Here is a 15,949-nt window from a genome sequence, read left to right as displayed (position 1 = left end):
AAAATATAAACAACCAAGAGGTACAATTTAAACAAAGCTTTTCAGTGTAGTCGTTGAACCTAAGTACAAGGCACATACTGTACCTAAAGCCAATGAAATTAAATCTTGCATGAGGCTGGAAATGTCAAGCAAACAGATTCAAATCCCCTAAGTGGATATTCCTGGCGACTGTAGAGTATCTGCGATAGTTCAGTACAGCTGTGTCCTGCTGTAGGCAAACTCGACATAGGAAAAGCAAACTTACCGAACAGACAGATTGGGGGTGATTAGTCACATCACAAAGAGATTAATGGAAGGGTTCCTTCAAATAGCAACCGTCCATAGTTTATTAGAATTCCATTTACAGAGATTCAATTTACACAACTTTCAGAAACACGCTTGTTTCATGAAATACAATATACCTTAGGAGCTAGAGCTGCCTAAAAGGTTTAATTATTCTTCTTTCCCATCCCCAGGGATCTGCACATTTTAGACATTTGCCAGTGAAGTGTCAAATGACAAGCTCCATTTTAGGATCAAGCCATTCAGGCCCAATATTTTTGTTCTCTCTCAAATTTAATGCTATATAAGAGATTTGCTAATAGAAAGTATTTGCCTCATAAGGATGTTCTGAATTCACGAGTCCTGTTAGAGCTTGAAGGAGGACAAGAAGGTCAGAGGCACCTAAGCTGAGCTCCTGGTAGTTGGTACCTCTGGATGGGCAGAGCACTTTCCCAGCAATGATACAAAACCCCACCTCTCAGGGCTATTTAGAAAGTGATCTATTGGGTGTCTGGGTGGCTCAGTTGGTTTAGCATCAGACTTCGGTGATTCATGAGTTCGAGTTCTGCACCTGGTGAGCTCGAGCTCCATATCCCGTGAACTTGAGCCCCACATATGGTGAGCTTGAGTATCGCATCCGGAAAACTTGAGCCCTGCATCCTGTATCCGGAGAGCTCAAGCCCCGTTTCTCTCTCTCTCTCTTTCTCTCTGTGCCTTGTGGGATTCTGTCTCTCTCCACCCTCACTCACTTGTGCCCTCTCTTTCTCAGTAAAAATAATAAATAAAATAAAAATAAAAAATAAAATAAAATAAAATAAAATAATAAAGACAGTGATCTACTGACCCAAGGCAGTGTGCTTCAGAGGCCAGAAGGTTGTAAAGATAGGACTTAGGTCTCTGAATTTTTCTTCTTCCACCATGAATATCGGATTTGAATTCACTGTTTGCTAAAACTGCATCCTTTGCTTCTCTTGTTTTCTTTAAAAACACTGTTTTTTTTTTCTCCCAGAGCTGAAATCATTCTCTTGAATGTTTACAGATAATGGGGGATTCCCTATGAAAGTAGCCAACTTTTAAACTCCAACTCCCTGCTCACTCCCTCTGGCCACCACGTAGTGCCTGGCAATACCAGAAGCAGGTAAGTAAAAGACTATGTGACAGGAGAAGCCACTGGCATTTAATGCCCTACATACTTTTCTCCCTCCAGGATTAAAGCCTGGGTCACCTAATCAACTTGGATGTGACCTATCAAACAATCAAAGGACGGAAGCTATAAGGGCCCACCATGATCCCAATTAAGCCTACTGGTAGAACCCTCGGAAGGAAAAAAATGCCAGCCATTTCCACTTGTATGGGCACTTCATACTGGTCAGACTGCATCTGCCTCTGAATATACTTCCAACGGGCTGGTCTAGTAAGTGACCTTGTGAAAACAATGTTAGATTAAACATCTCCCTCCTTCTTCTCCTTTCTCCTCCCATACTGGAAGGCTCCATCTCATCTACAGATGCCCAGAGTGGGATTTTTATAAAATGATTAGAGCGGTAAGACTGAGAGCTGGAGAGAGCATGCAGAATAACAGCACGGGGTGAGAGAAACTGGAACACAAGTCCAGGCCTCGGCGCTCGTTAACCGAACAACTTTGGGTAACGAACCAAACCTTTCTGAATCTCTGTTCTCTCCTTGATCAGATGGGGAAGATCATATATAATACATTATTATGTTAACTTTGTAATCAAAACAAATGAGGCACAAAACACTGTTAGTATTAGTCTTGTCGTCGGTTTCATGAAGGCCCCAGAAGTTCTGAGCTGGATACACATGCCAGACTTGCTCTAAAGGAAATCTGGCTGCGTTGGAGAGTTTCTGATTCTGGGAATGATTTAAAAATTGGGCCGCTTGGGCCACAATAGGACATATGGAACCTTCTAGACCCTAGATCTCCAACTTCCTCCCTGTGTAAGAACAGAAGTCACCTTCAGGGGTCAGTGGGGATAGGCCCATATGGTAGAAAAGGACACAGCTGATCTCTTTAAAAAACCACCCCTGCCATGGAATTGATTAGGAAGTGCATTCTAACAAACTGTTGCCTGATTACGGCTCAAAGAAGGGCAGTCCTTGAACCCACTCTAGAGAGAGATGCCCCAGTATCCGAAGAGCCAATTCTGAAGCCGGGTGTAGAAAAGGAAATGGGGTGTTGGCACACTTCCCAGTCCTGCTGCTGCTCCTCTTTGCCCTCAAGCCAGTTTCTGGTCTTCTGAACTTAAAAGACAAAAAAGATTTCAGTCCCCAATCCCAGAGCCAAAACATTACCATGAGAACTCACTGCAGGAAAAGATAACCCATTTTAATTACCTTCAGAATTATGCAGGGATTTGCTCTGGTGTACATTATAATCCCGTTGCTTTGCAGAGTTCGCAGCCTCAGAGCTAGCCGAAAGTCCTCTTCTTTGCTATTTTCAGAAAGCCGGTATTTGATGTAGCTGTTTCCAGCAAAGCTGAGAGAAGTGTGCCCTGAAAAGGCCATTATGAGAAGACATATCTACTGTTAACACCCAGAAACGTGAAATCACCCAACAACTACCAAGCAAGTTGATTAAGGACCATGGGAAGTTGATGAAGGCATTGAGGAGAAGGCATTTTTTGATTAAAAACTGGTTCTCCACTTCAGGCCCCACTCTAATTCCAATGTGAAAAAAATATTAATTCATCAGATACAAAAAAAAAAAAAACAACCCTAAAACCTTACTTGTCTCATGCCAAGGGAAACTTGGTAAATTCTATATCCTGAATTTTCTTAATGTCCCAATTCCTGCTTTATAAAATGAGCACCATTAAAAGATACCCCTTCATTCCCACCACCAATCACTTAGATACCAAAACACTTTCCACTCCATGAAACAGAGGAAAGACAAAGAATTCTTTTCAAAGAATATCCACGTTCCCTGAGTACCCTAATGCCAAATAGCCAACTTACATAATTTGCACTAATGTTGACAGAAGGGAGTTGATGTCTTATTCATGTGCTGTTAAAATTCTACTTTTTGGCCATTAATTTCAAGGCTTCCCTTCTCAGAATCCTCAGTCCTACCCACATCACTCAATTCTGCAGTCACCCTCTATTTTACTGACTCCAGTTTAATGTTCTAACCAGCAAAGTAATGCCGAAAAGCTGTCTTGCTGGGGTGAAAGGTGGAAAGTGCGAAAATACACTAGATGGATGACAAGCATGGACAATCAAAAGTTTTCTACAGAGAAAGGAGAAGGAAGATGGGTAGAAAGTGACATCCAAAGCTAGGACACTTGTTGGCTTTGTTGGCACCCCACATACCCACCTGCTCTGTGCACATGGTGGGTGCAGGGGGAGGGGCAGCACAAGTATCTTTTAAATATTCTTTTTTTTTTCAACGTTTATTTATTTTTGGGACAGAGAGAGACAGAGCATGAACAGGGGAGGGGCAGAGAGAGAGGGAGACACAGAATCGGAAACAGGCTCCAGGCTCTGAGCCATCAGCCCAGAGCCCGACGCGGGGCTCGAACCCACGGACCGCGAGATCGTGACCTGGCCGAAGTCGGACGCTTAACCGACTGCGCCACCCAGGCGCCCCATGTATCTTTTAAATCTAAGCCCTAGGTGACCTCAAAGTCAAGTAGGCTGGTGATCTCTTCATTCACCGGCAGCTCTTTTCTTGAAATCAACAGTGAAACAGCTTTGGCTTCCATGTTTTGAAAATAGTGCTTCTCTTTGCAAAGGATGAATTTCTAAAACCCAATGCTTAGCAAAGTGCTTTGCACATAGTAGGCATAATTGTTTGTTAATAAGTACTTCTCAGATTCCAAAAAGGGTATCAGTGTGCCTGTATTTTAAATACATCCTCTACCAAAAAGAGTTCTTCATAGAGTTTAGAAGTGATAGAGAATATGTGAATCAAACAAAGTACTGCAATTGAGTGAAAATCGGTAACAGGGTTATTGGTCATTCAGAAACAAAATACATTTCTTCCTCCCTCCCTCCCTTCCCTCTTCCTCCCTTCCTTTCTCCCCACTTCCTTCCTTTCTTCCTTCTTCCTCCCATCCTTCCCTCCCTTCATTCCTTTCTTTCTCTCTTTTCTCTTTCGCTTCCGTTTTCTTTGTTTCTTTCTTTCTTTCCTTCAGGGCACAGAGGCAAGCACCTCTCCTTTTGGGAACATGTAGTAGATCATATGTATTTCCAGTGGAGGGTCTGCTTACTTGGTGCTCTAGGCTGGGCTTGCTCTATGGAAGATCTACGGGACTGGCTCAGCTGGACCTTCTGTTGATCTCTGTGTTGTGGCTATGGGTTGTGCAGCCCTCTGAACATCGAAGGCCGTGCCACAGATACTCTGACTCCTCTGCCTAACCAACGGCCTTCTATTTTCCACTGTACACTCTTAATATCCATGTGACATGATTGAAAACACATGTTGTGGTCTTCCTGTTATGCAAGGAGTCCACGGTCATTGCATGCTTCCTTAGCACAGGCCAAAGCTGTAATAAATCCCAAGTATGTTTGAGGGTGGATGTCAGCTGTGGTGCATTCTGAAGGTAAATGTTGCATGCAGACAGATATGTCTTCAGGAAGGGCTAGGGCAGTGTAATTTACTCAAGGGCAAGTGCTTCAGGAATATGAATTTAGACCCTCATCATTCCACCCCACTCTGCACCTGAGCACTCTCCGAGCTTCCCTGGTGGACACTGGCAGAGGTATGGTCTCCTGCTGGCTTCATAACCGACACACTGCATGTCCCCTGGACATGGCTTCTCCATGCAAGGATCGTTGGACCCCGGGCACAGTCCTCCTGTGACAAAAGGGAACACACATGATCAGTACACGGGGACTCACACTACATTCCAGGGAGTGCAGAAAAAGTTCAAGGGCTGCACTCTGCAGGCTCTGAGCTGAGAGGCAAAGAGGCCATCCAGAGGCAGGAGCACCTGAGGGGCTTTTCCTGGTGTGAGTGCCTGTCAAACGTCCCTGCCTCTGTCAAAAGCACACTGGCAGACTGAAGTAGGCTGGCTGCAGAGAATACACGGAGCTCCTCCTTTCAGGTTACAATATGCTAAGGTTGTAATTGGGCCAACTTTAGCTGAGAAAAGATCACACCACATGGGCTCCGGTCGTATTGACTGGAGCGGGTCCTGCACACGGGTGCCCACTTGAATGCATCACCGGAGTTTAGATTTCTCCTATGCCCTTTCCCTGCTCTGAAAAACTTAGGGGGTAGACTTCAGAAAATGTTAGTTGTTCTTTTCAGAGGAGAAAGAAAAAGACTTTCCTAAAGAAAAGTAGGACTAATTCCAAACCGGGCAAGCACAATTCACATTGTTTCCTAATCCCTTCTGCTACCTGCTATTGTATTGATTAGCTGTAAATGTGCCCTGCCGCCTATCAAAAACAGTTGCATTATCCTTGGCAAAGGAGGCTTGCTTTCTACGTGTTCGATGTTCGTAGCACAGTGAGATGAAAGGTTAATCCCTCAGAAAGAAAATCCTGGAAAGCAGATTAACTGATTAAGGCAAAATTCAGGACCCAAGTGAGTCATTTCAGAAGTGTGGTGATGGCAGGTGCAGGTCCACTGAAGGATCCACTGAAAGATCCACGTTTCAGAAATCTTGTATATTTCAAATGTCATTAGGCCACTTTCAACGTGGTGAGAGTTTAAGTGGTAAAAGGACCATAGATAAGGAGACACAAATGAACAACCACCCACAGCTGGGTTAGCAGTGGCCAAAAGGAGCACTCCTCTGCGAACCAAGAACGTTCGGACATCAGCAACTTCTTTCCTCGGGAAGATCTGACCCATTACCATTACTCCCTGCCATCCTAACTCTTTCCTCATCATTAAGCATATTATCCCATTATAGAGTCCTATCTTTGTCTAGGAGAAAGCAGAAATTTAATGCTAACTGCATATAAACATTTAAAAACTGTAATCTTCCAGAAGAGCAGTGAAAGTAGCACTAGCAAATGCAGAATTCATAAATCCTATTTTCCACTGGTTTAGAGCTCAGCCATAAAACATACTCATGGCAACGAGCCAGCTTACAAAGTCTTGGAAGATGAAGGGATTTTTAACTGAAAATTTGGAATGATCTCTACAAATGGTTCTAAAAGCCACAAGTGCCCCAAAATACATCGTCCTATTTTCGTCCCAAGAAATCTTTACTCCTGCCATATAGTCATCAATATTTACGCAACCTATCACCTTCTGATCTGTTTCATAGGGCTTTTGATAACCAGTTTTTAAATAATTTATAATTCTTGGTGCATCCATTCAATAAATAATTTTTTAGGGCCACTGAAGTGATAAGCCTGCACATATAAAGATGAAAGGAAACAACACCGCCCCTCCCTCCCTCCAGGAAACAACAAGCAAACACATGATTACAATCCCATAAGGTAACCAGTTAGACAGTGACATGTGAGTGCAACCAGAGAAGGGATGATTGTGTTTCCTAGGACAATGTCAGAAATCCTCACAAAGGAAGGGAGCATTTTAGGGGCGCCTGGGTGGCTCAGTCTGTTAAGCGTCTGACTTCGGCTCAGGTCATGATCTTGCAGTTTGTGGATTTGAGCCCCGCGTGAGCTCTGCACTGACAGCTCAGAGACTGGAACCTGCTTTGGATTTTGTGTGTGTGTGTCTCTCTCTCTCCCTCTACTCTGCTCATGCTCTGTCTCTCTCTCCCTCTCTCAAATATAAATAAACTTTAAAGGAAAAATAAAAGAAGGGAGTATTTTAAACTCAGGCCTGAAGGATGAGATCCTTCGAGTAACAAGGGACTGTGTTTCAAGGGAATGAGCCAGCCATGGTTAGTGGCTCACTGCATGCATGCGTTAAGGCTCATTCATGAAAAGTTCACAACTCTGCCAGCTGACTCTTTGCTGTCTCCATGCCTGGCTTCATTTCAGTTGCAGATGGCCTGCACTCTTCCAGGTCTCTCCTAAATGTTGATTGACTAGTTCGTATATGCTCTAAGATGCAAACTCAGCCCAATGCTAACCTTGGCCACATGAAGGTGGCAATGTGCATAAATGAAACATAAAATGCATCCCATCGAATAGATGTAACTCTGGGCATCACCTTCCAATCAGACATAGAAACAGTAATCTAGGTATTTAAGAAATCGGTTGCTTCCCATTCCATGGACACGTCTTTTCCCGTGTCCTATTTTAGCCAGTCAAAGGGTAACCTTCCTCTAAATTTCTATGTTGATGAGGTACAGCTACTTGTGCTACATTCGTATCTTTTCTGCTCTGGTGCAATGGCCACATTGCTAAGAAACCATGCATTATCAAAACTCCAGATGAAAAGCCACTATTTCAAAAGGGCAAAGGAGGGCTAGATAATTTCAGACCCATGACAATACAGGAATTATGCCACGATTCTAAAAAACAGCTGTAAGCATATATAATAAAAACTAAACACAGTATTTTGGAGTAAATACAGCATTTGAGTTACTTTTCCACTTTTTTTTTCACCTTTTCTCTTACTATTATTAGCCCTGCCCTGGTAGCTGGCACAGGCTTCTTACTCTGTCACCATATCTCTTATCTTGGGTTAAAGACAAAGCCATTCAGACCAGCAGCTGGGGGTTCAAACTCACAGCTTCTCTGTCTTTCCTCATGCCATAACCATAGAACCCACCTGACTGCATCCACTAAATTAATGGATTATGTTAGATCCAGTGCCCGTTATGAAAACTCAAGCTGGAGGATATATAAAAAAATACATTAATTTAAGTATTATAATATGTGCATTCTCAAACTAATAAATATTAGATGTACAATAAGTATATTTCCATTCATTCTAGCAGCCATTGCCTTTGATAGGTTCTTTTTCATCCTTTTTATTTTTCGTAGGCTTTTTAAGGCAAAGGGGACAGTTCTTGGCAAGTGATCTGTCTCCTGATGCATTAAAAACCCTCGGGGGCCTCCCCCACCAAGTCCCAGCCATAAACACGCAGGCTCCAGCTGCTGCTGTCAGTTCCCTCTGCTCAGGGCACGTCTGCTCACCCGTGGCTCCACAGAGCAGGAAGGCAGATTAGAGTCTGGAGGTCAGTGTAAATGTAAGGTACTCCTTAGCTAGGGACAGATGTGAGCATGTGTGCAAAATGCAGTCGATTCCAAATAGAGACAGACTTCTAGCTACGAGAACGAGGTTTCCCCAAAGTAAATATTCTCCATGTACAATGACTGTAGTTCTTCACCATCAATAAGGATAAGAAATTAGGTCCTTTCTGACATATATATTGTCAGAGGGACTTGACCTTTGTATGCTAACTCAGAACAATGTTGTGTGTCCCTTGACATCAGGTATACCCATATGTTTGGGTCCTGGGGACACTTTCCTGGGGATAATAACCCTCTTTCCAGACAAAGCCCTAAATTCTCTAGTGACATAAAATCCTATATACTTTAGATGGATGCTGAGTGGTTAACTTGTTTTTAGAAATACGTTTATATTGTCCCCCTTTCATGGAAGTACATACACCTACTATTGTTAAGAGTCTTAAAGACCCCCATTCTGGTGGCAGAGAGTGCCTTATCGTAGTAACAGTTAAGAGACAACGGTGTCAGTTCCCACTGGCCTCTGGTAGGAAGTTTATCTTATTAACTCTCATTAAATAATCCAGGTTTAATTAACTCGTGCTGTGATCAGTGACAGCTTGGGTGGGTGGGGGCTGTAGACCTACATGTTCTGCATCTCGAGGCATCCATCAGTTTTGTGCCAGAGTTAGCACGAAGGGAGAAGGGTTGCACTTTATCAAACCAACTGATGCCATGTGTTGCGTGTCAGGGAAGGATAGAAGGATCAGATGTTTTCAGCAACTCAGAGAACATAAAGCAGGCAGAGAAAACTCTGTTCCTCATCCCCACGTCCCCTCAAGAAGCCGGTGTAGCGCAACAGGAAAGGGTCTGCGCTGACAAACAGTAGACCTGGATTCTGGCTCTGACCAGTTATTCTACTTATTTACTGTGTGGCTCTGAACAGGTCACTTGACTTCTCTGAGTCTTGATTTCCTTTTCTGAAAAATGAGGATAATACTCGTTCATAGAATTGTGAGATTCAAATGGGCTTATGTATGTGAAAGCAATTTTTAAAAAAAATGTGTATTTATTTTGAGAGAGAGAGAGAGAGAGAGAGAGTGTGTGTGTGTAGGAGCAGGGGAGGGGTAGAGAAAGAAGGAGATAGAGAATCCCAAGCAGGCTCCGCATTGCCAGCACAGAGCCCAACATGGGACTCCAGCTCATGAACCAGGAAATCATGACCTGAACCAAAATCAAGACTCAGATGCTCAATCGTCTGAGCCAACCAAGTGCCCCTGTGAAAACAATTTTTCAAGGGAAAAACTTAAAGTAAAAACAAATTACTATACGGTCTCAAAACTGGAGATGCTTGTTTTGACTCAGCCACATGCCAGAAACATGAACTCAAGTGTCATCTTTTCCTTGCTGTCTTTTTTGGGTCAGATTCATGATTTGTAAATTGATAGATGATATGAAACCCTGTGTGCATAGCAGCGTCTAAGATAAGGCCTGGAGCTTTTTACTAATCAGTGTCCCTGGCTACTGTGGGGTCAGCCCCTTGGCCACGTTGTTGTGGGCAGATGTGTTTTTTCTATACAGCCTTTCCAGCAGGAGAAATGTGCACACAATGTGACTGTTCTTTGAAAGGAGGTTTCCACGTTCTGAAGTCTTGCTCAGGTGCAAATTTAGGTCACTTTCTACAGAGCTGACAACATACAATTCATTTGAGCAGAAGCTTTAGAGCTTTGGGACCTGCACAGAGGAGAGAGGTGACCCTCTTGAGGTTTTAGGAGGGTCTTGCTACATATTTATGGCTCTTCTCTCCTTGCCTCCCCAGTATTCCCACAACCCTCTGGGTTAAGTCTCTGCCTTTAGCTAATACATCAGTGTCTAGCTGTGATTTCTATCACCATCACTTTGAGCAGATTGAACCTCTTGATTTATGTCTCTGCCTCATTATACTGTCCAGTAACTAATGGTAAACATCCTACCCCCTGAATTCACACACTTTGCCAAGATGCCATGTCTTGGCAAATGTCACATAAGTCAGTAAGCTTCCCTCTTAATTACTGGCCCCCATGAAGTTTTAAAACACCTTCTCCAGAGGTCTTGGATGCAAAGTGGTCTCTTGTGGTTCTCCCACAAGCACAGAATCATCTGGAATGGTGTTTGCTTGGCTCAGCCATATTTTCTGGATGGTTTCGCTGAAGGCTGAGCAAAGTTTCATTCATGACATCCTCTCTGGGGCAGTTGCGTGTGGGTGGAATATATAAGAGAATATCCACACACATAGAAGCTGGTGTCATCACTAGGGTAGACACCCCTAAACTTCTCTTGGCATGTTGGAACTTGAGGGTCCTGGAGATGAGGGCTCTGCAGAGACACAGCTGCTATGAGTGGAAAATGGAAACTTCCCCATTTGCAGGGGGAACCTGGTTAAGATTCAGAGGCTACACTGAAAGTTCTTTGAAACCACTGGGTTCTCCTCTGAGAACGAGCCCTGACAAACCCCAGCCCAAGTGTAAGCCCAAATCTCAGATTTTTTCCTCTGCCTTTAAAAAACTCTTCAAGGTTGGGGCACCTGGGTGGCGCAGTCGGTTAAGCGTCCGACTTCAGCCAGGTCACGATCTCGCGGACCGTGAGTTCGAGCCCCGCGTCAGGCTCTGGGCTGATGGCTCGGAGCCTGGAGCCTGTTTCCGATTCTGTGTCTCCCTCTCTCTCTGCCCCTCCCCCGTTCATGCTCTGTCTCTCTCTGTCCCAACAATAAATAAAAAAAACGTTGAAAAAAAAAAAAAACTCTTCAAGGTTACGTTTTAAGCGTCTTACTGCATCACAGAAGCCTCTGTCATTTTATTTTACTGCGCTTATTAGATGTGTATTACTATGACTGCCTATCACAGGCTCCTTGGGCTGTCACCAGGCATTCATTCCTCCCCTGGACTGTCCTGATTCCTCCCTATCCTGTCCAGCTGAGCTCCTGGTCTGTCCCCTGCAGGCTGCAGGTCCATGCACCGTGAGGGTGGGGACCACGCCAGGCTCACTTACCACTATACCTCCAGCACCCTGCCCAGGGCCTGGCAAAGGATCTACTGCACTCTGAATGATGAGCAAATGAAAGGGGGGCGGTGCCCCAAATCTCTGGGCCCTTCTCTTCACTGCTGTCTTTGCTTACACAGCATCGCTTGCCTGGCAAAGACTCAACATGAGAAGCTTCACTGCTTCCAGTGCCTTTCACGGACTCCTCCAGGAGGACCGGGGACTCCCTCATCTGGGCCTCCTCTGGGCCCTAACTACACTCCCTACAACTGTCTATAGCGTCTATTTGTTTGCACTCAGCGAGGAAAGGAACTTCAGCATTTTGTCTAGGAAAAGAGGATTTGGGGGGTGATAACAACTGCCCTCTAATATCTGGAGGGCAGCTGGTATAGGAGGCATCAGACAGGTCAGGTTCTGTGTGGCTCTAATGGACAAAGCTGGGGGACATCACCAGCAGGTAGATTCTGGTGCACTGTAAGGGAGAAGACTGTCTCAGGTCCATCTTGTGAGGCCGGCTGAATTACTGTGCCAGGAATGTAGTTAACAGGATGTCTGTCACGGGTGGGAGGGTGAATTGGGAGCTTTCAAGTTCCTTTCAAAAGTGTGGAGACGCAGTAGAGCGCGGGGCTTGAGACTGCCAGGTGTGAGTCCTGGCGTGGCCATTTACTTAGCTCCGTGACTTTGAGAAAGTCAACTGATCTTCCCAAGTTTTAGTTTCCTTAAGTTTTTTTTTTAAACAAGATACCACTTTTCTTTTTACTTTTTTTTAATGTTTACTTATTTTTGAGAGAGAGAGAGAGAGAGAGAGAGCGCGCGAGCAAGTGGGGGAGGGGCAGAGAGAAGGGGGACAGAGGATCCTTAGTGGGCTCTGAGTTGACAGCAGGGAGCCCCAGGTGGGGCTCAAACTCACAGACCGTGAGAGCATGACCTGAGCTGAAGAAGTCGGATGCTCAACCAAGTGAGCCAGCCAGATGCCCCAGTTTCCTTCACTTTTGAGGAAAGTTAATAATACCCTTCCTTTATCATAAGGGTTAAATGCAATTATGTATGTTTGAAAAACAGCATGGTAACTGGTCACAGCTCAATAAATGCTAGCTGTTGCGCCTGTCTCTGCCTTCAGTTGTGCAGTTTGTCACCTCCATGCCTCGGCTTTCGTGCTCCTCTGCCTGGAGCACTCTACCCAACACCAACCTGATTTTAGGCCTCCTTTCAGGTCTAGCCCAGCGGGCATCACCGTTAATGATGTGCTTCGGTGTCACTCTCACCTGGCCGAGCAAGCTCTTGTGATAGTGCCATAGCCTGTGGCTGAGGGCAGGACTGCCATTGCACACACTCTGTGTAGCTGGTACCATGATTCCCCTGTGGCCGACGCTCCCTTCGCTTTACCTGGAGCTCCGGCTGTCACTCCCATCGACACCCCGCTCTTAAACTCTGCTGCTCTCCTAGGAAATCCACTCTCCTGGACAAGTGTCTCCTTTTTGATAGATTTTTCTATCAGACTTTTGAAACGTCAATGCAATTTTTAAGAAACAGACAGTCAGCACAGCCCTGTGGACTGTCCCTGGTGTTCTGTCCACTTGCTTCCCTTCTAGGGACTCAAGGGCATCCATCCATTCCCTGACACCCGTGTCAGGCTGAAGTGCTAGTGTTCAGTGAACTTGTAAAGTTTACCAGGAACCGTGTCATGACATCAGGACTTCATATCTCTTGAAGTCCTGTTCAAATGTGATGCTAGATGCTAGATCTAATGAGCCTTTCTGGCACTAAACCTCAACTCTGCTTTCATTTTGTTAAAGCAACTCAGCATTTTGGTTCAAGATGCTAATTTTGTTAATTGGACCCCAAAAAAAGATGCATGAGAGAAAGATGAGTTGGAAGTTGGAAGGAGCATATTGAGGCCAGATCTGTATAAATATTGCTACACAGTCCAGAATAGGCAGCTACCTCTATTTATCATCATAATTATTCCGCCAAGGGGTGGAAAAGTCCATTTATTGTATCTGCCAAGATTCCAGAGTAAACTGATGAACAGTCAATACTAGTTGTGCATGTGTGTGTGTGTGTGTGTGTGTGTGTGTGTGTGTGCATGCGTGTGTGCATGTGTTTTAAGGGGGGGCATTTATTGAATTCGATTGCCTCTCCATCCAATCAATGAGAAAATGCCTCAAATGTCTAATGCTTTCCTTAACAGTTTCTCACTGTATTTTTATTAGAGGACACTTTAGAAGAAGTGAGAGCTATTTCTATTTCTAACTAAGAGCTTGCCCCCTGAACCTGCAGGAAATTTTTCCTCTTTTATCTTGCTGTGAGATGTCTCCAAGTTTGCTTTCCTGACCACCAGCATTAGGATCACCCAGGCTACGTCTATATAGACTGCCAGGCTCCAACTGAAACCTACTGTTACATCTGAGTGTGGGGCTCAGCAATGGGCATTTCTGGTAAGCCCCACACATGCTGGTGTCTGAGAGCCCCTCTGATGTCCTGTATGATGCACCTGTATCATGCCCCTCATGATGCACCATGAGGCTGGTGATCAGTCTGCCAGGGAAAATGGGTCACTTGAGTATTCTTACAGAGCACATAGCTCTGGGGTAATGATTCACATAAGAAATGGAAGAGTTTCTATTCTTAATATGCAGATAATAAAATCGGGGTCCAAGAAGAGCCTTTATTGTATCAGTACGCCAGCTTTACGGCCCTGGGCAAGGCACGGAGCTACCACATTTTTCAAGTGGAGATTAGTGTCCATCACCTGCTGAAAATAGGGCTGGACCAGATGACCTTTTGAAGTCTTTTTACTACTAAAATCCTGTATTTTATTTTACAGCTTAATTGTAAGAGTGACTTGAAGGTAAGGAGAGGCTCTGAGGTGAACCTGAAACTATGTACTGTCCTCTCTGAGGAAACGCTCACTTTTTTAAAAATGTTTTTGGTTTATGTTTGAGAATGCAAGCGGAGGAGGGGTAGAGAGAGAGAGGGAGATACAGGATCCCAACAGGCTTAGCCCTGACAGCAGGGAGCTCGATGTGGGGCTTGACCTCAAGAACTGTGAGATCATGACCTGAACCGAAGTGAACGCTCAACCGACTGAGCCACCCAGGTGCCCTGGAAAAGCTCACTTTTCAAACCAAGAAGGCATCTTCGTGGGATGCCTGGGGGTTAAATCACAAAACCTTTTGGCACTCTGGCTTTACCGGGAGTGGAAAGGTTTGTGGGGATCAGAGAATAGGAGTTCTGGGCAAGGTCACCACCTTAAAAACTTACTGCATTTAAAACATTATTGTCTCATGAAAAACCTCCTTCTCTCCAAAAAAATCACCCCTCTAAATTCCTTCTTTCAAGAAATTCTGCCATGTCTGCCCTTCTCTGTCTTCTCTTGATTAACTCCTACTCATCCCTCAAGACCCAGGACATAGACAGTGCGTGGTACAGAAATGTCCACAGAAAGCTTTTCTCTGGCCATACGTAGCAGGGATTTTGTCCTTTCTACTTCCTAGCATTTATGACACCATTATTGCAAATAGGTCCCTGCAAGCTGCCTTTGTAGTAGTCAGCTCCTAAGGGCAGGGACTGAATCTTTTCCACTTTGGATCTTTATAACTTTTTTTTTAATGTTTACATTTTTTTGAGAGAGAGAGAGAGAGCGAGCGCCGCGCGCGAGTGAGAGAGAGTATCAGAGAGAGAGAGAGGGAGACACAGAATCCGAAGCAGGCTCCAGGCTCTGAGCTGTCAGCACAGAGCCCGACATGGGGCTCTAACTCACGAGCTGTGAGATGACAACCTGAGTTGAAGTAGGACGCTTAACCAACTGAGCCACCCAGGCACCCCTCCACTTTGAATCTTCAGTGCCTAGCACATTGCTGCCGCCACAGATTTTTGCTGACTGAAATGAGTTCTCAGAGCACAAGGATTAATTAGCTGGTTTAGTTTCTCCTGCAGGGTCTGCCCTGTCCTGTTCAAACCTCTTTTGAACCCTGCCGTGAATCACTGCATGAAGGCCATAGCAGAGCTTTAGTGCATAAATCAGTTTGCCTACAAAGGAAATTTAGGGAAAGCCGGGACAGCTGGCATTCATAAATCCTGCATGTTCGTGGCATCTGCCAGAAATACGTTGCATCTAGCATGCATGCTTTGAGTTACTTTGGATCTAATTTACATACTCAACAGGTCAGACGTCCCTGCATCTACCTGATGAAAACACAGACAGAATTCACTGGGTACCACCCGGTGAGTGGCTGGCACTTTTTGGGCTGCTTGGAAGCTGTCAAAATGACTCTTGGAAGGAGCTGTGATCTCCGGAGCCCTCCTCTGATGAGCTTATTTTTCAAACTGCAACGAAGAACTTTCTCTAAGAGAAAAGGCCAGGGGCCCTACCTGTCCCCAGTTACCTAAAGGGATGTTTTACAAATGGCCTCTCTTTTGGCCACAGTCCCTTTGGGCTGAGTTCACGCTGGCTAGAAAAATTCCGGGTGTAATTTTCTTAGAAGAGAGCAGTGAATTTATGGCTCCACACGTCAAGAGGAAAAGAGGCAGAGAGCAATACTTCTCACTGACCACCGTGGACACGTGACTCTGCAGCTATGGCCTCTGCCCAGGAGAGGTCAAG

General features: G+C 44.9%; 1 protein-coding gene across 4 annotated transcripts in view; it reads right to left on the bottom strand.

Moving 5' to 3' along the window:
- The window catches only part of FAT3 (FAT atypical cadherin 3), a 674,764-nt gene that overhangs the window by 35,461 nt on the left and 623,354 nt on the right, over positions 1 to 15,949 (bottom strand). For all 4 annotated transcript variants that reach the window (XM_086678557.1, XM_086678555.1, XM_086678554.1 and 1 more), the window contains 2 exons: positions 4,943 to 5,077; positions 2,617 to 2,774 (listed from right to left, as the gene is read on the bottom strand). In XM_086678557.1, the coding sequence (XP_086534683.1) occupies positions 2,617 to 2,774; positions 4,943 to 5,077 (293 nt within the window). The remainder of the gene's footprint in view (positions 1 to 2,616; positions 2,775 to 4,942; positions 5,078 to 15,949) is intronic.

Source organism: Puma concolor, chromosome D1 (genome assembly GCF_028749965.1).
Source record: "Puma concolor isolate L17-30 chromosome D1, mPumCon1.1.hap2, whole genome shotgun sequence".
In the NCBI taxonomy this organism is placed as follows: Eukaryota; Metazoa; Chordata; class Mammalia; order Carnivora; family Felidae; genus Puma; species Puma concolor.
The sequence above is the reverse complement of the archived record's forward strand: the minus strand, read 5'-3'. Positions and strand labels throughout refer to the sequence as shown.